Raw genomic sequence first — 24,939 nt, forward strand, 5'->3', positions numbered from 1 at the left:
CCACTGGTTACTTTAAAATGAGCAATTACAAGGATTAAGGAAGACAGTACCTGTTGTTGTGTTCTCCAGATGTCCATGTTGGGGGCCTCGTAAAATCTTAAAGATAATCTGATTGTCGTCGGTGTCGGGATCTGATGCCTTCAACACACGGGAAGTGATGTAAATCCCGTAACAGCCATTTTTCAGGAGTCCCACTTGAGAAGGGGAATGCAAGTGTGTGATGTGGGGGGCTGTTCTGTCCAACTGGTCCACCTAAATTGTCAATAATTACATACGAGTTTATGCAAAGGCTTCTCATCCCCATGGGGTCTTAATGGTTAACAGTGACAAACTTTCCTGAATTTCATTCAGATTCCTTATCCTATTCTTTGGTTAATTTCTGCCAATGCCTGTCTTGTTCACAATAACCTCAGCAAATATCATGGTGCCTGGAACAGAGGCGGCCTTTCCATTGCAACCTTTTACCCAGCTTTATTTATCTGTCTGACTCCCCCATTAGGATTTAAGCTCCCCCATCTATTCCTTACACCTGGCACAGTGCCTGAACCATAACAGGAGCTCAAGGAATATCTGTTGAATGAATATATTAAGATTGACCCAAGAATTGCGTTGTAAACTTAATGTTAGCTCCACAGGATTCCCCCATTTTTCCATTGTTTAGTTATTTACAGAAACAAAGTTATAAGGGTTTACAAATGCATTGAACATTTTTTGTCATGTCTTTGTTCAAATGGCAAAAATGTTCAATAAAAACAGAAATACCTCAGTAAGAAAATAATGAGAGGTAATTATTTATAGGCATTTGTGTGCCTGTTTCATTGAGAATGAGAATCAGGTAACTAAACAGGTGAAGACAATTTTTGAAGCTAGTGGATGGGCAGTTACTCATGAGTGAAAGAGGTGTATAGGTTCAAACACTACAAAGGGTCTCATTCAGGTGTGGAATGGAGCTCGGTCATTCTTGATAATAACTGTTGTGTCAGGGATGGAGCAGGTTTAGATGAATTAGTACAATTCACTGCTGATACTAGAGAACAGGTACAAAAACACTGCTTTCATTCCCCTCATTCCTAACCATTCAATTCTTAACTTTACTTACCTGAAAATGATACCACTAGCAAAGTAAAGAATAAGTGACAATGATAAGCCACTATGTCCATGATGATATAATGAACTATTAGAAAATGAGGTAGGCTGAACTGATAATTTCCACAACTTAGTGTTAACTGGTTTAAAAAAAAAACCAGTTAGTTTTGTGGTTTTTTTTAGAATAGAAGACAACTATAATACCATTTTTGTTCAAATTAAGCTCATATATATGTTCACACAGAAATAGGCAAAACTGTGGGAGCACCTGCACAAACCTATACATTTGTCTTGGAGTGGAGAAAATTCACCACTCCTCCTTTGTGTATTTCCATATGGAACTTTGTAACAACAAAATATTTTTTCCTCTCAGGTTGGCAAGGCCCTTGCTGATTAAGAAAAATAATCATAAGAAGTCGAAGATGATACACCATGCTCATGAACTGGAAGAATTAATATCATTTAAAAGTCCATGCTACCCAAAGCAATATACAGATTAAATATAATCCCTATCAAAATACCAATGGCATTTTTCAGAAAACAAGAACATATAATTCTAAAATTTATATGAAATCATAAAAGACCCTGAGTAGCTGAAGTGGTCTTGAGAAAGAACAACAAAGCTGGAGGTATCATGCTCCCTGATTTCAATTTACACTACAAAGCTATAGTCATCAAAACAATATGGTACTGGCACAGAAACAGACTCACAGATCAGTGGAACAGAACTGAGAGAGCCAGAAATAACCCCATGCTGATATAGTCAAATAATCTACAATCAAGGGAGCAACAATATATACTGAGGAATACACGGTCTCCTTAATAAATGGTGCTGGGAAAACAGGACAGCTACATGCAGATAAAAAGAACCTGGATCACCTTCTTTTGCTATATAAAAAAATAAACTCAAAAAGGATTAAAAACTTAAATGTAAGACTTGAAACCATCAAACTAGAAGAAAACATGGCCAATAAAATCTTTGACGTCAGTCTTGGCGATTATTTTTTAGATATAACTCCTCGGGCAGGGGCAACAAAAGTAAAAATAAACACCTGGGACTACATCAAACTAAAAATTTTTTTCACAACAAAAGAAACCATCAACAAAACAAACAACCTGCCGAATGGGAGAAAATACTCACAAATGATATATCTAATGAGAGGTTAATATCCAAAATATTAAAAGTACTTATACAACAAAACAGTAAAAAAACAACAAAGAAACAACCCAGCCAACCTGATTAAAAAGTGGGCAGAGGACCTAGATAGACATTTCTCCAAAAAAGGCACACAGATGCCGCCAACGCACTCATGAAAAGACGCTCAACACCAGTAATCATCAGGGAAATGAACATCAAAACCATAATGAGCTATTTATCACCTCGCACCTGTCAGAATAGCTATTATGAAAAAGACAACAAATAACAAGTGCTGGCAAGGATGCTGAGAAAAGGGAACCCAAGTGCACTGGTGATGTGATTGTAAATTGGTGCAGCCACTGTGGAAAACAGTATGGAGACTCCTCAAAACCCTGAAAATAGAACTACCATCTGAATGCAGCAGTCCCACTTCTGGGTATTTATCTGAAGAAAACAGAAACACTAATTTGAAAAGACATTTGTGCCCTAATGTTCAATGCAGCATTTTTTACAATAATCAAGACATGGAAGCAACCTAGTTGTCCATTGATAGATGAATAAATAAAGAAGATGTGATATATATGAAATACAACTCAGTCATAAAAAAAACAAAATCTAGCCATTTGCAACATGGATGAACCTACGAGGTATTATGATAAATAATTTAGATGGAAAGAGACAAATATCATATGACTTCACTCATGTGGAATCTAAAACACGAGACAAATGAACAAACAAAACAAAACAGAAATAAATTCAGAGATTCAGAGAACAAGCTGACAGTTGCCAGAGGGGAGGGCAGTGGGGGATGGGCAAAAAAGGTGAAGGGGATAGAGAGGTAGAAACCTCCAGTTATAAACTAAATAAGTCATAGGGATGCAATGCAGAGCATAGAAAAGGCAGTCAATAAGACTGTAATAACTTTCTACGGTGACAAATGGCTACTAGACTTTTCGTGGTGGTCACTCAGTAAAGTTGTAAACATGAGACAAATATAATATGAATAGTATGTCAACTATAATTTTAAAATTTTTGAAAAAAAATAATAAGTCATGTTGGGTAACGTTTCTAGGAATAGGCATTCTCTATTTTGCTGATAGGAGTGAAAATTAGTGAAAATTTTCTGAATGGAAATTTGGCATGTATGTGTACTGATATGTGCACATACTTTGATCGAAAACTTTCACTTTTTAAGTGTATCTTACAGAAATAATTAGACGTGAACACAAAAATGTCTATATACAGATGTTCACTAAAAATCCAGAAGACATAAAAGTCCAACAGGGGATTTCTAAACCATCCCTACCTGAGACTGAATGCTACGCAGCCTTTCAAAATTAAGTTTTTGAGGAAGATTTAAAGAAAAGAATTTCATAACATAATGAAGAGTGGAAACAGGCAATATGCATAACAGTACATATAATATTGTGTCATTTTTATTGCACAGAATAAAAGAGTGGAAGGAAGTCACCGACAATAATTCTCTTTGAGTGGTATCATTGTGAAGGATTTTACTCCTTCTTGTTCTCTGTAGTTTATGAATTCTTTGCAATAAGCAATTATTTTATAAGTTGAAAAGCAACAAACATTTTTAAAAAGTCATAGTCATTCTCCTCTTCTGAAAAGTACAGATGGCGAACTCGGAGCTGTGCAGCTGGCCGGAAGGTAGGGAGTCTTATAGTTTTCAGGGCCTCTGAGTGCAGAAGATACTACAGCTACGGTGGCCAGTAGGACAGGTGGTCAGTGTCAGGAGAGAGAGAATCAGATGATTCTCGCCAAGTCAGACATTCTTAAAGTTATAAATAGCTGAGTGTAGGTGGGGTTTTTTAAATGTTATGTTTCCCTTGAAAACAAAACTGTTGCAAGAGGAATGAATACCTGTTGTGATCATTTCTTTCTTAAAAATGTTAATATCTAAACTCTGGTTATATGGTTGCCTGTTGTGTCTTTGGTCATACTTGTGCTAAAATGTCTTATTAAAATATCCTAGTCTTATTAAAATTCTAGATGGTTTAAAAGCAGGTCTTCTGCTTCAGTACACCAGGAGCATTTTAAAATACTGGAGTACAGGACATTGCTATTTTTTAAAAAAGAGAGAAGACTATATTCATAAAAGGTCATGTAGCAAGATATGGTTAACACATATAAAGAAATTTAAAAAGATAAAACAAGGCAAAGAATTACTGCTTTAAGGAGCCGTGTATTGAAAGGTTCTGCACAAAAATAGGAGAAAGTCCTTGTCCTGGAGTATGCAGAGGAGGTTTTACAAAGGAAATAATAATCCCCGAAAGAGGCTGGGAGTTGGGAAAGCTGAAGGAAAGGTAAGGCTTTCATGGGAGAGAGATGTCAGGAGACATCAGTTGTCTACTGCTGTGTAAGAAATGACTCCAAAACATAGTGACTCAACACCACAATGATTCATTTTAAAGAAGACGGAGGAGGAGAAGGCGGCAGTGGCTACTATCCTTACGATTACTTCTGTTGGATTTACTGAAAACCTCCTGAGACTTGCCTAAACCACAGAGAGCAGTGGTCCTCTCTCCCTCACATTCAGCCCCGTCCCCTTTTAAGGAAGATTACAGAAATCCTCGCAGCAAGATTGCAGTATCTTGATCAGGCAGACATGGTTTCCTACAAAATGAATGTCAGATTAGCACCTGCTTGTATTAGTAAAACACACTTGAGTTTTGTGCCTAAATCCAGTGGCTTTGCCCTTGGTTTCTGAGCTTGGTACCATAGGAGTAGTACACTCTTACCCGGGAGACTTAATTGGACCAATTCATCACTCAGTGGTGGAAGACATCACATTGTCTTGTCAGAAAAAGCTCTTGAAGGCACGAGACTGAGGGGGTCATTTCTCCTCACTGCTTGGGGTAAGACATGGTTAGTTCCTCCCTAAACTGCTTGACCTCTCTGCTCAGACAGACCAGAGAATTCAGAGGACTTACGGCAGAAAGTTTGAGGCTTTCTTTGTGAGGTTTTTACATGTAATAATTTGGGGGGAGGGGGGGGCTTGTACTTTTGATGAAAAAGAACCTTTCTAACATGTATCCAACAATTTCCTGACAGTAAATTCTGATACTTCCAAGAGATGACTCTCTCATGATAACCAAGCTCTTTGACTATTGGTGTTGGGAGAGACCTAAGTTCTAGTACTTTCTTCACATTCTACCCCCTTTTCCTTCTGTGCTACAGAGTACAAGAAACTCCTAGGTTTGCATCCACAACTGACAACTGCTATAAATTTGCTGCAAATAGACCCAAGAAAAGTACTTCCAGTTGGAGAGTACAGTGTCATTTCTCTACCTAGTGTGGGGAGTCAGGAGTCAATAAAAAGATTTTGATAGACTAAAGAGTGAGCTGAAACTAATAACAATGAAAATATAATAAGAAATAAAACAATAATTTTACTATGTACAAAGTGCTTCTTATATACTGTATCAATGATATCAATACCTTGTCTTCTCCCAGTGCATCATAATTTTATTACATTTTCTGGACTTCCTTAGTGCCAAAGACCCTTAATGCATCCACTCTATGTCATCATGACTCTCCACCTTTTTACTCAGGTCCCATCTTAGAATGAGATGGCGATAGTTCATTTTATGTGACAACAGAGCTCAGCTGTGATGCCCAGTTGTTTGGTCAAACACCTGTCGAGATGTTGCTGTGAAGATATTTTTAGATGTAATTACATTTACATCAGTAGACTTTGAATAAGGCAGATTGCCCTCTAGAATGTTGGTGGGCCTCATCCAATCAGTTGAAGGCCTTAAGAGTAAAGACTGAAGTCCCTTAAAGAGGAAGAAATTCTGCCTTTAGAACTGCCTTTGGACTAAAGACTACATTAATGCCTGCTGGAATTTCCATCCTGTTGGCCTGTCCTGCAGATTTTGGACATGTCTGATCCTGCCATTGTGTAAGCCAACTGCTGAAAATAAGTCTGTGTGTGTGTGTGTGTGTGTGTATACACACATATACATCTCATTGGTTCTGTTTCTCAGAGAATCCTGACTAGCACAGAGACTAAAAAGCAAGGGAAAATTATGATTATTTTGCATAATCAGAAGGCATCCTGAAGTAAGAGACAGAGATATCTTTTTTGCTGTGGATGGAAGTGTGTAGAACGGGTGAACTACATCCAAGAAGAGCAGATTCAAGGCTCTGAGAGCCAGACATACTTGATGTGTTTTGACTAAGAAAAGAAAAACACATTATGCCCTCCTAGGATCATCATCACAGTCAACATAAATGTGGCAGCACAGGGTTGTAGAAAGGATACCAACTTCGGGATCAGAAAGACTTGAGGTTTTTATGTATATTTAAAAAAATTATTTAACTTCTAAACTTCTAAACATCTATAAAATGGAGATAACAAAACATACCTCAGAGGATTTTTATGAGAATTAAATAAGATATTGTGAAGTGGGTCTGACCTAGAGTTAACGGTAAAAAAAGCAGCTGCTGCAATTACTGTCCTCCTCATTATTACACACGTAATTTTGATGCTGCCTTGTAAGTTTTCATATGTTTAGTTGGAAACCATTAAAATGACAGTAGATGACATGGATCAGTAAGCACCATCATAATAGTGTCATTAAATATTATAACAGTAGTTACAAGATATTGAGAATCTAATATGTCTCAGACAACACGCTAGAGCCTTGAACACCTAATCTTATTGCATCCTCGCCAGAATCCTGTAAGGCATATTTTTTCAAAGGAAAAGTAGAATCAGAAGAGCTCAAGGACATTCTCAAGGTCACACAACAAATAAATGGCAAAGCAGAAACTCCAACCTCGGTGTGTCTGACTCCAAAGCCTGTTTTTTTGGTCCCTTTCTGAATTACCTACCACTGACTCTCAAGGTCAGTCATTACCGTACGCTGGGCCCACATCTGTTTTGTTCATATTAATATGCCTGCTCCTTGCTTGGTGCCAGGCATGCTGTAGACACACAGTACATATTTGAATGAAAGAAGGGAGGAAAGAAGGAAATAAGTTTCCTTGAAGTTGTTTTCTGCATCTCTTTGGCAAGGAACTGGGTATTTCTCATACTTGCCTGGATGGTGAATGAAACAGGTTCTTGACACACTCTCCCATCCACAACAAAGCCATGGTTTGTGCCATCTGTGGCCACAAAAGTAAAGCAGTCAGTCCGGGAGTCCCCTCCTGAGTGCCTGTAGGCCACATTCCCGCTGTCTACGTCCTGCTGAGTGAAATTGTGTTGAAGCAGCACTGTCCCCCGCAGGTAGAGCTGGCCGTGTTGTGGGAGCTGGGCCAAAAGGAAGGTGAGGTTCTCCACGGGAGTGTCAGGGTCAGTCAGCTGAAGGAAGTCAGGAGAAAGCAGGCCTGTGGCCCCTTGGGCCAGTCTCAACCCCTTGTTCCTGGTCACCACCGGTAAGGCTCTGTCCACAGTCTCCAGTATGATCTCAAACACCCCGTGCTTGGTCTGCAGTCCATTGCTGACAATGAATCTGGCAAAGAGAGGCAAGGCAGCCTTCAGCATGGATTCTTGTGTCACCATCTACTGGAATGAAATGATAACAACACACACCTTTACTAAAGGATATGTCGTGCTGGGACTCAAACGAAAATTAAAGGGCGGGTCTTTCAGAAGGACATCGTTCTGTTAAATAAGTCACTAGGTAATGCACAAATTGCCCATTTCACACCCAAAAGTATTTTCTCACTAATATTGATGTTGTAACTCTTGAGGTTGAGCAGGCAAATGCTGCTGGTGATATTTCTCAGGCTTGTCGGGGCCTCGTGTAGTTCCTTGCTCCAAATAGGAATGGCACATCCAATTAGCCCTATTGCTTAGTTTGCAGTGAACACTCATTTTATATATTAATACTTTTGCAATTGTATTTTCTTTGTGCGAATTTAATAAGCTAAACCTTAAGAATGATAATTGGAGGCCAATTCAATCAAGTGATGAGTAGGCTGAATTCAACTAATTCACTATATTAGTATATTTGGGGTATATTTCTTAAGGACAGGCCACATTACTGAACCATGTAATCGTGCCTAACTCATCTCTCTTTCTGGGTCTCATTTTCTCTTCTGCAAAATGAAAGGTGGACCAAATGATCACTAACTACCATCCAGCTCTAAAAATATGTGATGCTCTAATCCCTTATGTTTTCTTGTGCTTCTACATCTGCCCCTTAAAGGTATGTGGGAGTTATGATAGACAAGGATTACTTCCCTGCTTTAAAGAAAAGAAAATTATAACAGAAAGATTCAGAAACATGGTAGAGATCATAAGGGGCAGGTAGGAGACAGAGCTGAACCCTACACCTTCTACTCTTGAAGAGTTTTTAATAAATGCTGGTTTAGCAATCCACTAAGAAAGAGTGCTGGTGTCTGAGCACCACTGCTGAATAATAAAGAGGAAGCTGAAATGATATAAATTCAAGGTAAGCAAAATCTCTCTCACAATCTTGAGTTTGTGATACCCTAATGTGTTAGTGTTACACCCACCACTGCCAATCTCAAAATGAAACTAATTTAAATGCTCTTTAGAAAATTTTAATGTGTAATTTTTATTTTAAGGAGAATTGAGAATATCATGAAATTAAGCAAACAAAATGCATTATTAAAACTCCAAAAAGTTAGGAAATCAATACTCTCAAAATGAAATTGACGGAGTCATCATAGACCCCAAAAATGTACTTCAAAATGATCATGGGATTGTGTTTATTAGTTTTCTCCATGTACCACAGTTGCTAGAAATATTCATGGAGGACACACTCTTACATTTCACATATGCAAAAAAATCTCAAAAATGACTTTAGCTGACATTAAATTATATAAAAATTTTCTTTGGAGGTTCCTATTTATTTTGGTTAATTTAACTTAATCTATTTTTTTAAATTTTTATTGAATTTATTGGGGTGACATTGGTTAATAAAATTATATAGGTTTCAGCTGTACAATTCTATAATACATCATCTGTATATTGTATTATGTGTTCACCACCCCAAGTCAGGGCTCCTTCCATCACCATTTATCCTTCCCCTTACCCTCTTCTATCTCCTCCCCACCCTGGAGGTTCTTTTTTTAACCAGAGAAGAAATGGGGTTTATATTTGTTTTACTAATCTCACAAATTTGACTAACAAGTTCTTTATTCTTTGCAAAATGTGCCTTGTCCTTCAAGGTTTGAGGGTTGTTGATTTGCTCTTGAACATGAAGGGACCTGGAACCAGGTTGTGTGAGCACAAGGAGTCCACCAGCTGGCCTGAGGCAAAGGACTGAGGCAGAAGAGCAGCTGGACAGAAAGTAAAGGGAGATGAGTTTGGCTGACCCAGATTTTGCTTTGCAGGCTAGGCTAAAATTTTGGGGCTTTTTAATTATCTAGTTGATAAGTCTGCCTACAAGGAAAATCTGATGATAGAAAAAGGGAATCTATGTCCAAAAAGTTTAAAACGCTAAAAGAAATATAACAAATAAAGCAAGTCTCAACATTTCACACATTTAGACTTCTAAAGGATATAACCTGTGTTGTTCCCCCATAGACAGCATTATTTTACAGTTTGAATAAGGGTATTGAATTCATTTTAGAATTTTAGATTCAGCAAAATCACCTGGTTTCCTTAAAACAAAGCCATCAGTTTTCCTTTTGTAAAACTGAATGTTTAATAAATATATTCTAAGCAAATGGGGTATTTGCACTGTTGAATTGTGAGGTATTTACAAAATTAGATATTTTTTAAAAGAAAATAGAAGCACACCCAGAAAAATGTGTGTTCAACTGTTTACTTATTAGTCACCTGGACAGTTTCGAAGACCAAGTGATGTGTATTTTTAGATATAAAAACCACGGCCTGTTGCTCAGGGAAAGCTCTCCGTGGAATGATGCCTTTCTTCTGTTGGCTTCCTGTTACTTGTTCACGTCCTCCCTGGCGCCTGTCAGCAGACCAGGGGTCAAACAGGGAGTAGGCGAGGCGTTCCTTCGGAGCTTCCGATTCCCCCTTTTCCCACTCAGCCCACCCAGAAGCCTGTTCCATGCCTCCCATTCTACCCCCTTTCACACATAAAGTGGTCTTCTATCCCCTGCCAGATCCCTGTATCAAAATGTGCTCTCATGGAGAATTTTAAACCATCCATTTCTGGTTTAAGCACACATTTCAGCCAAGGGGCATATATCTTTAGTATTAGCATTAATTGTGGAATAAAGGCTTGGTGCCCTATTAAAACGTGTCAGATATCCGCTGAGAAGAGAGGGGAAAGCAGGCGGGAGGCGGGTTTAGGAGCCAGGAGGTTAGGCAGGAGCTCGGGGCCCTGCGGGGGGCTCGCCCGGGGCCACTGTGAGGCCGACCCTGACCCTCCTCCCTAGAGACTGAATTCCAACAAGGCCTGGCCAGGCCCCGCAGCTCTGTCCTGGGAGGGCTGCGTTAACCTAGGAGTGTGCGGCTGTGAGGGCAATGAAGCCGTCTATGGTCCAGGCCTCAGACTCCTCTCGGCCTGATGATGGGGATCTGACGGCGCTGGAAAGCGGCCGCCTGACACCAGACAGATGGCAGTGAGGGCAAGCAGGGCCGGGGCCACGGAGGAGAAGGGAGTGCGTGTACCGAGGCCAGCGTTCCCAGCTGGGGCACTGAGGCAGCTGTCTGCGCTGACCTACAGCTAGTAAGCCCGCGGTGAAAAGGGTGCCGTTTCTAAACGCCACGGGGGCAAGCTCATCATTCACTCTCCCAAGTGACAATGCGAACTACTCACGGGCAGAGAAACACTGTCCCGGGGAGAGACAGGGTCAACAGTCATGGTTGGCTTCCCAGGCAAAGCAAGCCCAGCAGAACCTTCGAGAGCAGCAAGGTCAGCGCCGTTCATGTCTGCAAAGGGTAACCAGACGATCTTCCACAACATTCCCTCCCGCCCCCGAAAGAAACCCTCCAAATATATTCTCAAGTTTTCAAGCAGCAACGCCGTGGCCACGACGGCACCCACCCCCAGGCTCAGAAGCTGGTATCGGGGTAGCGGCTCCTTCTGGGGGTCGATTTTGTTTCATTCCCTTTATTGTGCTTCCCTGAGAAGCAGCCAAGATGACCATTGTTCTCATGAAATTTGGGGAATGACTCTCCGATTTGCCTGGGTGCCTGCCTGGTCTGATTTCACCATTACCATGGTGCTTTCAAGCTTTCTGCATTTCCTGGCAATAGAGTTGGCTGAAGAATCTGCCATCTGTCATGGCATTTAAAGGATAAAAATGGAATCATAAACAGAGCCAGTTCCTCAGGGGAAAAAAAAAAAAAAGTCCAGCCGGCATGTCAAAATGGAGGACATTAGCATGTTCTTTTCGTGCACGGCTGCCAGCAGCTGAAGTCAGCTTGCTAATCACTTGGTGTCATCTGTCCTCGAAAGTGCTGCCAAATCTTTCTTCCAGGCCAGCAGCACCAAACAATGCTGGAGAAATTTATGATTCGCAAAATATTTCTGCAGAAGGGAAAATCTGATCATTAAACGCCCCCCTCTCCCCGTTTAATTAATGCTGCCATACCTTACATTAAAAAGAGATGGGGGGGAATCCTCTGCCACAGAATTTATCGCCCCTACGCAGCCAAATTTCTTGCCAGATTTAACAGCGAGCAACATAAATTTAGGTGATTAGATTGGTTGCATATATTTAATTTTTAAAAAGTACCATGATCACACTTTCATTAAAACGGGCTTTCGGCTTCGGTTCGGCGCCACTTGACAAACAACACAGCCGCCGCGACTGGGTCAGGAGGACGACAGGATCCAGACGCGGGTCCGGGCAGATGCTGGGCTCTTCCGTTCTAAACGTGCAAAAGTGCTGCCGCGCATCAGAACCGCACGTTGAGGAGGTTCCTTCGCACAAGCGCAGATTCTCCACAAATTATTGGTACAATGAGGTATCATGGAAAGAACTCTCCAAAATGAGGTCTCAGCCCCAGTTCAGCTCTGATTCTCAGGTTTTTTTCAGTCTAGGTGACTTTCTTTGCCCGTTGGGCCCTCAGTTTTCTCATGCATAAAATGGGAACGAACCATCTCTCTCAAGGTGGAGGTGTAAGGAAATGATGTACAAAAAGTGTCTAGTGCACCGCCTGATGCATTGCAGGTGGCCAAGCAGTATTATCTTTCCTACGTGTAAATGAAGACTGGACTGAATCAATGCTTTCACCCTTTGTTGTTTATTTTCTCCCTACAGGCCAGTTGACTAATCTTCAAGATTAGTCCTAATTTTTGCCATTTTCTTGTACTACCTGAACTCTTATTACTTAATACTGCTTCATATCATCTCACTTTTTTACTTAAATAAAGGCACTTACAAGGAAACCTTTTAACTACTAAAAATGGAATCACCATAAATACTACAAACATACATATAAGAAAAGAATGTTTTTTATTCTAGCTAGATATTGTTGCCCAATGGCCCGGAGCCTGAGGCTTGTACTCTGTCTGTTAAAAAGGGAAAACAGTAAATATTGAAAAGCTGCCCAGGACGTATCAGCACAGGCCTGAGACTTCCTTCTGGAAACAATCCGAAGCATGGAGCAAACTGAAAGGGAGTAGGAGGGGGTTTCTCACTCTCCCTTTCCTTCTTCCGGGGCCAGCCTGCTTCATTCTGCACCTTTATATTACAGGTGGTACAAATCACGCACTTGGGCAACAGAACCACAGCCTTTCTGCTAAAAGGAAACCGCTCAGAGAAAGTCCAGTGTGCAAAACAAACAAAAAACCAAACTATCAAAACAGAGAACAAAACAAAGCTCTATTAGTAAGTGGGGGTGAGGGCCCAGGGCCCCAACAATTCAGCCCCTTCATTTTCTGTCTCTGGGAGACCCAGAGAGGGCTTTCTGTATGTCTTCAAAACCCCTCGGCGTGTACTTAGAACAATGGACTGGGCCAGGGCAGTGATTGCTGGTCCTGACTCCAGCAGACAAACCTGGAGAGCTTGTAAAAATACGGGTTCCTTAGTCAGGACTTATCAAAGTCACCTCTCTGCAGGGAGGCCCGAGAATTTGTATTTTTATAAATCTCCCAGGTAACTCTCTTGAGGATATAGAAATTTAGAGATTTCTGGGGTAAATGATTTCTAAAGTGCCCTTTTGTAAGACTTTCTATAGCTGTGATTTAGGAATGTTTTACAGTATCACCAAATGTGGAGATTTTGTTTTTCATTCTTAGTTCATCACCACCATCTAATTAATACCTAACATGCCTTTGTCAACATCTTCACACATTTATCCACTGGATTCTTCAGCAGGGTCACTGGTTTCTCCAATAAAGTTACTAATGTCTTCAGTAGACTGTGTGGTAGGCACCGACCAGGGGGGAATGGGAACAAATGAAAGCAAAAAATTCTAGAAACAAGCATAAAATTAAAAGCCCTGAATCTGATATACATGGATTGAACCAAGAAGCAACCACTGTCCAGTAGTTAATGGGGAAAAAAGAACAATCTCCATTGTAACTTCTTTCCTCCCTTAAGGTTATGCTTGGTATTGTAAAGATCAGAGGGAAAAAGGGGGCCAAGGAAAGAATATAATAAAAAATGATAAAACAACAATAGTAGTAATAATAGCAGCTAATACTTATTTTGTTCTTCTTACATGCCACATATTGTTTAATTACTTCATATATCAGCTCATTTAAACCTCCCAACAACCCTGGACACAGGTACTATGAGCATCATTCGTGTTCACAGAAGAGGAAACGGGGGCACAGGGAAGTGTGGCTTGACCCTTGAGGGCCCGTGGCAGCAGTGAGGACAAGGGGGGGGAAGGAGTAACGGAGGCAGTGCTTGACCCAAGCGTGCGCCTCAACAATTATACCACGGCACTTCTGGAGCAAAAGCAGCAGTGTGAAAGGACTCCCCACATCTCATGTTTTATTTAGTTGATGACTAGCAACATTCAAGCACTGAATTGGTTATGAAGATACTGATTAATCAAATAGTTATCAAATGATTATCTGCTTTTTGTCAAGAGGGAAAAAAGGGTAATAGTTCAAACTTCCCTGAATTTTTTAACAGTTCAGCTATCCAAATCATAATTCTAAATGCTAAAAAAGCAACCAAAATCATCTTGACTGACATTTAAACAGTGTTTATCATAGTGACATATTGAATTTAGATGGATAAAAATGCAGGATTGAGCATGATATCTGAACATGAGTGTGTTGGTACACTTTACTATTTATGGGGAACCACTGACTAATATGGGAGTAGGCTGCATTTATGTTATTTTCTAGCACTCTTGTGAAGGTCGTACTCTGACACGATGAAAATTATTCAGCATCCCTGAGGGTATGACAGATGAACCAATGCTCTCAGGGCCTCCTTAATGGGTAAAACTCAGGGTTGGATATGTACCATGGTTCACCCAAAGGCTAGTCCAGGATTTCTTGGTTTTTATCCTAGCCCTGAAGACCTGTGTTTCTATCGAGGACCTGGACTTTGCCAGCTTTGAGAACTGCTAGATGATAGACCCTCTAGAGTTTCTCCTGCTTTATGCGCCTGGAAACAGGTTTCAGTATTTTAAATGAATGTAGACTCATTAATGTGGTATCCTTGCCTTTTCACCAGATTGTTGTTCATTTCAATGATTTATTTGATACACAATCCTTGAACAGGTGCACAGCCCCCAATCACAACGTTGTTTCTATGGGGAAATAAGACCCACTATATGACAACATGATTTATGATATGGTTACCCAAACACATTATGTCACAGGCAGTATCTGCTTGTGCCAAATGTTTACTAGCAAATACCTTTCCCTCGTATAGGCACACATCCTTAAAAGAGTGGTAAATTCCTTTTCTATGTCTCCCTTTAGATGGCATCCTCAGGTCTTCCCATTCCTTCTCATAGAACAGCTTGCTCTTAAATATGCTTATGTGTTTATTTTTAAACAAGCCATCATTTCTTGCCTTGTTGCTGTCATTTTAATTGTGCACTTTCACCTTTACACAGCTAGGTAGTAGAAGAACACAGCTATACCAGAGCTGGAAAAGGGCTCATTTCCCCCTCCTTTTGTCTTTCTAAGCATTAATTCAGGGAAGGGGTTCTGAAGCATTTCCTAGGGGCTCACCTGAATGTGTCACTGGGGACAGGTGCCTTCCTCTTATGTACGTAGCAGACTGTCTGTCCTGCTATGTCCATTTGGCTGAAACTTGTGATGGGGACTCCCGGGTAGCGGACGTACTCCACCTGGCCGTATCGCGGCGGGGAGGTGATGACATAGAGCAGTTCCTCAGGCTTGTCTGTTCCGTCCATAGCAAGGAGAGTGGTGGTCGTCACGAAACCTCTGTCACCTTGAGGCACCACAAGTGGTTTTGCAAGGATGACAATATCACCTACGTGGCAGAAGAGGTCAAGAACCCAATTTAAAAAAACAAAATGTCCAAGGTGAAAAAAAAAACCAAAGGCCAATCTGTGCAGAAATCAAAACTAACATGATGTAGAAGGTTTATATAACTATGATTAATGAAAGGATTAGGCAAAAGCTATGAGAAGATATTACACAGAAGAGGAAACACATATGGCCGATAAAAATACAAATAGATGCTCAATCTCAATAATCATAGAAATACAAATCAACATCACAAAAAGTTGCCATCTTGTAATCCTCTGATTAGCAAAAATGCAGACGTCTGACGATGCCAAGTGCTGAAGATGATGTAGATCGAGAGACTCTTTCATGTGATTCTGGTAGAAGAAAACATTGGCACGTGATTTGGCATCATTTTGTAAAGAGTTGAATATCACGTACACCTTGACCCAGAGACGCCACTCCAGCTGTGTACTGGAGAGAAACCCGTGCACTTGCACCCAGGAGACACGTCCCGGGAAGGTCACCGCGGCACTGTTCGTAATTGAAAACACTGGCGACAACCCAAATGCCTTTTTGGAAAGTGAATATATAAACAAACCGTGACCCATTCATATAACTGAATCTTACACAATAGCAAAATGGATGAACTACAGCTACCTGCAGCCACACAGATGTAGCTTACTAACGTTTGTTAGTTTTGTAAGTCCCAGAAAACTATAAGCAAAAGCAAGAAAAAAATTAACACAAAATTCAGGGCAGAGGATGGGAAGAGAACAGAGGTAGATGTTGGTTACTGTTCATATTTCAGTCCTTGAATTGTACAGTGGTTGCACGGTGTTTATTATACATTTTACTTTTTTAATATATTTTTATTCATTTCAGAGAGAGGAAGGGAGAGGAAGAGAGAGAGATAGAAACATCAATGGTGAGAGAGTCACTTATCGGCTGCCTCCTGCATATCCCCTGCTGGGGATCGAGCCCGCAACCCGGGCATGTGCCCTGACCGGGAATTGAACCTCGATCTCCTAGACCCTAGGTCAATGCTCCACAGCTGAGCCACACAGGCAGGAAATATATATATCTTTAAATGTATGAGTGAGTGAAGCAGAGTGGGTCGCACATAGACTAATGATGCAGTGTTTCGCAAATTAAGGATTATAATCCAATTCTGCTCATTAAAAATAATGATCATACCTAACAGAGCTTCTGCTTTGTGCCAGGCTCAGGCCTCAGGGTTCTTACATCTTCACACCAACATTGCAAGGTAGAGTATTATCGTATTTCCCAGGTTATAAATGAGGATACTAAGGCGTAGAAATGCTAACTAACTTCTTAATGATTATACAATTAATAAAAGGTGGAGCTAGAATCTGTATTCAAGTCATCTGACTCAAGAGCACAAACTTAAACACTGTATTATTTTGTTTTCTCTTTTTAATATATAGGGATTTATTATACTTAAACACTAAATGGGTGCATATCCAAAAGGAAATGTGAGTGAAGTAAATTCCAAACCAATTCTAAATTTAAAAATACAAATGGTCAATAAAATTTTGAAGACATTTGGTCCCAGGAGGAACTAAAAAGTGAAAATAAAACAGCGAGTAGATATAACTTTAGCCCAGTGCTTCTCGTGAGGGGTGATTCTGCCCCCCAGGGGACATTTGGCAATGTCTGCAGGCACTTTTGCTTATCACAACTGGGAGTTGCTATCGGCTTCTAGTTTGTAGAGGCCAGAGATGTTGCTGAACGTCCTACAATACACAAGAAAGTCCATTACAATAAAGAATTATTCATCCCCAAATGCCAATAGGGCCAACATTGGGAAAACCTGTTTCAGATTATCAAATTGGTCTTTTTGGTATACTCTGCTTTGAAGAAAATGCTGTGCAACTAGAGTAATGCAGTATCAATGACCATCCTAACTTTAAATCAAAACCTGAGCCCTACACACTTCAGGGGAGTCAAGCTGAACACATCAAAGCAGCCAGAGGAATGAACAAAGGTGGGAAACAAAAACCACCCACAAGCAGTTTCATCAAGAACAGAAGATGATCTGAAGGGAGGAAGAGGACCTGCGCTTTGCCTCAATGCACAGAATAGGAACTGTAATGACGGAGTTCAGAGCAGGGTCAACTACAGATGATGTCCTTCCAAGCCTCTCTCAAAGATCCCCACATCATCTCAGCCACTGTGCAAATCAGAAAATACAGAGCACCTGCAGGGCCTCGTGTTATTAATAATAGCTCCCAAATGGGATTAACCCAAAAGCTCAATATTAGGGGTATGATTTAGTCGAACAATTCAGTGTAGTTTTATTTAGAGATGCACAATCATGGTTTTAAAGTTATGCTGTCACTTGAGAAAATTCATACGTTGAAAAAAAAAAAAGATACACTCTACAGATATAAAACATCACAATGTAAAAAGAAACAAAACATAAATTCGGAACCTCTGACAACATTAATAGGTTAATGTATTCACAAGTCCTTTTAGAAAATAATAACATGCCAGTTGAGGCAGACTGGTGAGGCACTTGGCAGCCTCCTTTCCTTTTCTTCCTGGACACACAGCTAGAGATTCTATTGCTCAGCCTCCCTTAACATAGGAAGTCATTGCAATTTGACCACTGGGATGTGTAGAAGACAGGACCCTACCTCCAAGCCTCACCTATGAAATGTTCTCATTTTCCTCCATATCTCACTTTTGGAGTGACTTGAAGGCCTCTGGAGATGAAGCATCCCCCAGCTAGAAAGAACCCCCAGATGGTTGTGTGGAACAGAACCTCCTCCACCCGACCGCACTCCCCAGGAATGCACTGTGCTAAGGCAATGAAAAGACAGTCCATCCTAACACATTAATTAGTTGTCTGCCCTGATATATTACTTGTATTACATTTTGCCTGGACATATACTTATGATGAACAAGTCTTACTTTTGCAGAGAGAAACATCTAGCTTATCTGAGAGTCACTTATTAGACATCTTAACAGAATACATTTTTATAACCAAGAAACAAATAAATAAAACATATTATTTATACAGCTCAAAATAAACATCTCAAAATCAACCAAACTGACTTAAAATTTGTTTCAAAAGATTCAAGACAACTGTAATTTCACCATGCACATGAAGGAAGATTTTTACTACACTTAAGCATCCTATTTAGCTCTGAGGTTCCTGGCAGCCAAGGCAAAAAAAGAAAGCATTCAGCCAATCAAGCATGTAATGAGGATCTAAGACTATGCTTGGTCCTGGGAATATACAGACCCTGGACTACATACATGGCTGAAATATGACCCTTATCCTCCAGTATGGGGTAGTGGCACTGGGCTTCACGGCTTACACTCCCCCTTGCTCATCTCTGCCTTCCTTTGAAACTCCATTTTCAAGTAATAACTCACTTTCTGAAGATAAAACACATTGATTTGGCAAATTTTTACTTAAAGCAAAACACCTTGACAGTTAAAGTAGTGTATGCAGCCATGCTCTAGATAAGCCTGGATTTCCAATAGGCTTTTGGAAAAACTAAAAGTAACAAATATATTGGCCATTCTCATGAACCTCAGATTCCAGGCAAAGTATGTGAGCAGCCAAAGGATTGAATCATCAGTGATGGAATTTCGGGTGTAAAGATTGGAAGGAAAAGAAAAGAAAGAAGGGAAGAAAAAAAGGGAGAGAGGGAGGGAGAGAAGGAGGGAGAGAGACAAGAAAAAACCTTGGAGTGCTGGCACCAGCTCATTTCCGGTTATAAAAGTTGATCCCAGTCAACCTTGGTAGAAATGCTTTTACCTTTTCCCATATCGTTGATGGTGATCTGACAGTCAAAGGCAGGGGACCTGTTGTCGCCATCCCAGAGGTAGAAGGTGAAGTTGTCTCGGTTTTGGGAATCCAGTGCCCCGGTGTGTGCGTATCGCAGCAAGTTCAGATCCACTTCCTCCTGAGTGCATTTCATGCCAGGGTAGAGAGGCACCCAGTCCCTCCCTATCTGAAAGGTGCCAGAATTAGTCAGCCGCCCATGCTTTTTATTTCCAAGCTGTGTTGGTGAACATTTTCTATATCCCCTGAAAACCTCCAATATAAATGATAGTGCAGAGAAACTCCAGATTCAGTTTTTTACCATTTTACCTGATTTTTTTCCTTTCATAGAAATATATTAAAATAATTTAAGCCTTTTGGGAAAAAATGGTGTTAGCCAAAGGATTTTTGACAGTCATGTGGCAAATCAACAGCAATGCTACTTGCAAGGTATTTATCATAAGCAATCATAGCTGATTAAATATTCCAATTAATGAGAGCAGGTGGGTAATTGAGCTGCTGGAATTGATTCTTTAAATATTAAATGCGTTTCACATGGGGTTCCTTATTTTTTTAGTTCATATCATTGTACAACTATTCAAACCTGTATTATCAAACTGGTTTGTTATAGGGTTTATCTGAAGAAGATAAAACGAAAATACCTTGCTAATGCCCAAAGAAAATTATCAGGCTCTCTACTGCGCTCTACATTTATACACTAAGTCAGCAAAAAAGTATAATTACAAATAGCAGAATCATTATAAAGCAAGTCAACATTAGTTATGCATATATTCTGTACAGAACTCAGTTCAGAAATTGTGGTATTTTTATTAAAAGAGGTCCTTATTCTAGGGGGAGCTGACAACTGAGAGTATTAGAAAATATAAAAATAATAAATCTGTATGTGATTAATAATTCTATTGTTATTCTCTCAAAACACAGCTTTCTCCAAGAATAATCCATAAGTTATTAGACATAACTCAAGAAAACTGCCATCTTAAAAATTTATCATATGATATTATCTTGCACTTTTCCTGTCTGGTTTAAGAGACTGAAACAGAAATTTAAATCACTCATTTTTTTCTTGACACATTTTTCCTCAGACTGCCAGTTCCTGGCAAAAATGCTTTGTCTTTCTCTCCTCTCATTGTGTTACCACTTTCCTTTTAGTCATTCTATCTTATTTTATTTTATTATTTTATTTTTGACAGTATTATAGATGTCCCCCAATCCCCCCGCGCCCCCCCCCCCCGGATATTTGTTCACAGGTATGTTCTGCTCCAGTGCTCACAGGATGAAAATTAATTACATTGTAATAATTAAGCTCATTGTTTCTGTCATAAGATCTATTTGCAAATTTAATTTTTAAAACATTCTCTTTCAGGTTTTTAACTAGACAGCCTGTAATTCTATTTAACGTTTTTCCTTTGTAATTTTTCCCCAGGAAGTAAATACAGAAAAAGATATCTTTTGCTCTCTCTCATCTCTGTGTAATTCCCCACTTGGGCTCCCAAATGCAAGCTTTGACTAGACAAAATCGTTTGCAAGCCCAAAAGATAAAGAGTCAGACTCAATGTGGGGAAACTGAGGAAAGTCAACAAGCAAACAAGAACCCTGGAGAAATTCCAGGAGGCCTGGAGTCCCTGGTCTTGGAGAGACTTGGAGAACCGCTCAAGAGCTGGGAGAGAATACGTGGCACCATGCTGGGAACCTGGACCCATCTGGATTTCCACATATCCAAAACACTTCAGCCCCAAGCCACCCAAACGTGTGAGCTCTCACTGCATTTCTGCTTCATTACTCTCTGGAATGAAATAAGGACACAGCTGTACCTCAATTTAAATCAGTGATTGCTCTTCACTCTGATTCTCTATGGTACCTACAATCTAAGATGATCAAGCTGTTCCACACAGAATGAATCCTTGCTGCCTTTCGAGGAGAGTCTACATGACATTAAAAGTTAAGCGTTCAGTCAAATAATCACATTGGGGATGGTTGGTGGTGGCTGCTGCTCGCCTTAATCCACCATTCAAACAAACAATTGACGGATTACTCAAGTGACCTTTTCAAGTGGCTGATCTGTAATTTGTGTTGGGCATCAGGCACACGGTCTAAATCATTTGTTAAAAGACTAGCTTTTCTCCATTGTATTGACTCTGCTCTTTTGTCAAAGATTAAGTTGGCTAAATCGTTGTGTGTGTGTGTGTGTTTCAGGGATCTCTGTTCTGTTCCACTGATCTATTTGTCTGTTCTTCCACCAAACCCGTGCTGTCTGGATCACTGCAGCTTTATAGCAAGTCTTGAAGTCAGAAAGTGTCAGTCCTTCAACTTTCTTCTCCTTCAATATTATGCCATCTATTTTGTGCATTTTGCCTCTCCATATAAACTTTATTTTTTAAATTTTCTTTTTAATCCTCACCTGAGGATATGTTCATTGATTTTAGAGAAGGGGGGGAGTGAGAAACATCAACGTGAGAGAGAAACATTGATAGATTGCCTCCCACATGCGCCCCAACCAGGGATCCAAACACACCTTGGTATGTGCCCTGACTGGGAATCGAACCTGCAAACTTTGGGTGTATGGGATGATGCTCCAACCAACTGAGCCACCTGGCCAGAGCTTCATATAAACTTTAATATCATTTTATTGATATTCACAACAATGGCTCTTAGAAATAAAATCTATTTAAAAAAATTTTTTTAAATATGACAGGAATGAAGATATCTTAAGGATTCTCATCAGAAACTAGGCAATTTGCTTTACCCCAGCAACTCCCTCCACCCCTCCCTCAATTTAAGTACATTCCCAGTGGGGAGGGAGCAATAAAGATCCTTAATATTGGTTGAATTTACCAGGTTGAGTAAGAAAATTTAGAATAGTGTGAGTGAAGCCCAAAGTAGGAAAACTAAATTTTCTACTCCTGGGCAAAATATGGCTATTTGAGAATAAATTCAGTTATAGAAATCTGTGTATTAAGAAAATTTATATGAGCTATAGTTATTTTAAAAAATAAAGGTAAAAAGACCACTAACCTTAAGCTGAAGTTGCCCATTTTGGGGAAGCCTTTCAAACAGATAGTAAATTTTCTCCCTGGGTGTGTCTCCATCTATGGCTGAGAGAACAGCACTGGAAATAACACGAGTTTCACCCATATTCACTGTAATTTCAGCCTTCCTGTAAAAAGGAAGATGTCTGGGTTGATATGAAAATAGAAGGTATTGCTTTAGCAGGGGATACTCATTAATGACTCTTCCAGTTTGCAGTCTTCAACAATCAGGGAGTAATATTCAATATCCAAAGTACTGAAAATGATGAGACTCATGCAATAGGCTCTCATTTCACTTTACACATAAAAGTCCTAAAAGACAATTAGTCAGCAACAATGAATATGGCATGACGTAATTACCTACTTCTAATTGTCTGCATATATAAGAGCATAATTTTGTTGTAACTTATTTTATAAAATTATTTTGTTTCTAGTATCTTATTTCATACAACATCAGCTCCATAAGTAAGTGGTTCGGGTAGCACTGCTCTAATTTTACAGCCAGAAACTTACAGGGATTCAACGACCTACCCATAGGGGTTCTGGGGCCTTTTATGATATGCCATTAGGAGTCTGGTGATATTAAGGTAATCGGTGGCCCCTATGTGACTCTCTGTCTCCATGGTAACATATGTGAAAGGATCAAACACAGTGTCTGTCACATAGCTAGTGTTCTCTTCACAGACAAGCAGAGAGAGGGGAAGGCGTGTCATAGCCTGAGTTACACTGAAAGAGGCCCCAGGACGAGAACTTTGCAGGCAATTTCTTTGGGAAGAGCTTCCAGGACCAGGAGGTGGAGTGAGGAGTGAGGGAGGGAAGGAGGAAGGGGCAGCAAAGGGTGTTTCACTGCTGGGGCTCAGTGCTGCTGGGATCCTTCGAAGAACCGTGTAAAATATGTATCAAATCGTCCTTCTGAAGGACAGGAGGCTGGGACATTTATCTCATCCGCTGGCTCCCATAGGTTGAAGGCTTCCCTGGGTGTCTCTGCTATGCCTGGACATGGGCTGGATGTGCCCCGGCTGCTTCAGAGAAAGCCCTGAGGCAGGGAAGTGGAGCCACAGGCCGTGGGCGCTGAGGCGAGGCCCCCGCAGCCCCAGCTGCGTCAGAGGTGGGCTGCGGGATGTGACCCAGGGAACCCAAAGCATCCACTACAGCATCTAAAAGGAACATCAAAGAAATGGTGTCAAAAGCCCTAGCAGGGTCCAGTAAGATGAGAAGAGCCGATGGACTTGGTAGGAATCAAGGGAGCAGCTTCAATAAAGCTGTTGAGGATGGAGACAGTGGGCAGAAATGGAGGAAGCGAGCATGAGCTATTCTTTCAAATCATTGGAAATAAATGAGGAGCTGGGTCATTTTTGTAGTTTTAGAATGAGGATGCCTGCTTGTAATCATCATCATCATAATAATAATAACACTTACGAGCTCCCACTATGCACTGGCTCGTTTTTCCAGCAGTTTTACATATTTTAATTCATTCAGGTCTCGCAACAACCCTATGAAGAGGGTGTATTATTATCCCCATTTACAAAGAAGTTGACAAAGAGGTAGAGAGAGGTTCACTACCATGTTCAAGGTCGTGTTCAAGGTCACACCACCAGTATGTGGCTGAACCAAGGCAATCTAGCTCCAGAATTTGCTCTCTTAGCCACTAACTATATCCCTATGTTTTGTTAGCAGAAGAAATAAAAAGGGAGAGACTGGAGATGCAGGAGAAAAAATATCATGGAGCGTATTCTGGGAGGAGGCAAGAGGTGATATACCCAAGAACTCCTATGGAGGGGAAAGAAGTTAGAGTATAACTGCCTCACCACAGGACAGAAGGGAAAAAGGAAAGAAAGAGAAAGGGGGGGCTGAAGCAGGGATGAAGATTTGGTGATTCTGTAGGTGAAGCTATCCCAGGAAGTTGAATAGCAAGACCGCAGCGAGAAAAAGACAGATCTGAGTGTGTGTCATATTAATTTTACCTGTCTGGACTGTTTTCTTAGTGGAGGTAATAATACCTATTCCAATTTTGGTGGATTTAAGAAAACAATATACGTGAAAGGATCCAATACAATGTCTGTCACATAGTAAGCACTTAGTAAACACCGGCTTTCACCTCTCTTCCTCCCTCTTAGGTAAAGTGAGGTCATCAGAAAGGAGGTTTCCTAATACTGCAATATCCTTCATATTTTCATTTTATAAATCAAATCAAGGGATACCCATCCAACATTCCAGCTAGAGAAGAAATTTCTGTTGGATACTCTTAGTCAAACTGATGTCTGAGATGCAACCCTCCAAAATACTATCATCAGTATTTCCCACAATGCTTTTCAAGGGCCTTGCTGGTGGCCCCTAAGGGAACTGCAGACAGGGACGTGGTTGAGGCTCTCTTTTCTGCAAAGTGGAAGAGACTTTGGGAGTTTACACACTTTCAGAAAGTTGTTCACTTCCTGATAAAAACTCGGACTGTCTACTCAATGCCTCTCACTGCTGCACCATTGGATATGGAGGGGAAGTGGTCAAAGAGCAGACACTTGTCTGCACTCAGCACTGGAAGACAGTTCTAACCTTGCCCACTTCTGTACA

General features: G+C 40.5%; 1 protein-coding gene across 3 annotated transcripts in view; it reads right to left on the minus strand.

The window, feature by feature from the left end:
- The window catches only part of FREM1 (FRAS1 related extracellular matrix 1), a 140,600-nt gene that overhangs the window by 34,905 nt on the left and 80,756 nt on the right, over positions 1 to 24,939 (minus strand). Inside the window, exons 23-27 of one of the 3 annotated variants that reach the window (XM_081150887.1) lie at positions 22,358 to 22,499; positions 19,319 to 19,514; positions 15,286 to 15,550; positions 7,287 to 7,701; positions 51 to 252 (exon numbers count right to left, since the gene is read on the minus strand). In XM_081150887.1, coding sequence (XP_081007013.1) covers positions 51 to 252; positions 7,287 to 7,701; positions 15,286 to 15,550; positions 19,319 to 19,514; positions 22,358 to 22,499 — 1,220 coding nt within the window. Of the gene's footprint in view, positions 1 to 50; positions 253 to 7,286; positions 7,755 to 15,285; positions 15,551 to 19,318; positions 19,515 to 22,357; positions 22,500 to 24,939 lie in introns of those variants that run through there. The other 2 variants (XM_081150888.1, XM_081150889.1) reach the window with 2 other exon arrangements.

Source organism: Miniopterus schreibersii, assembly GCF_964146895.1.
Source record: "Miniopterus schreibersii genome assembly, chromosome: 11".
Lineage (NCBI taxonomy): Eukaryota > Metazoa > Chordata > Mammalia > Chiroptera > Miniopteridae > Miniopterus > Miniopterus schreibersii.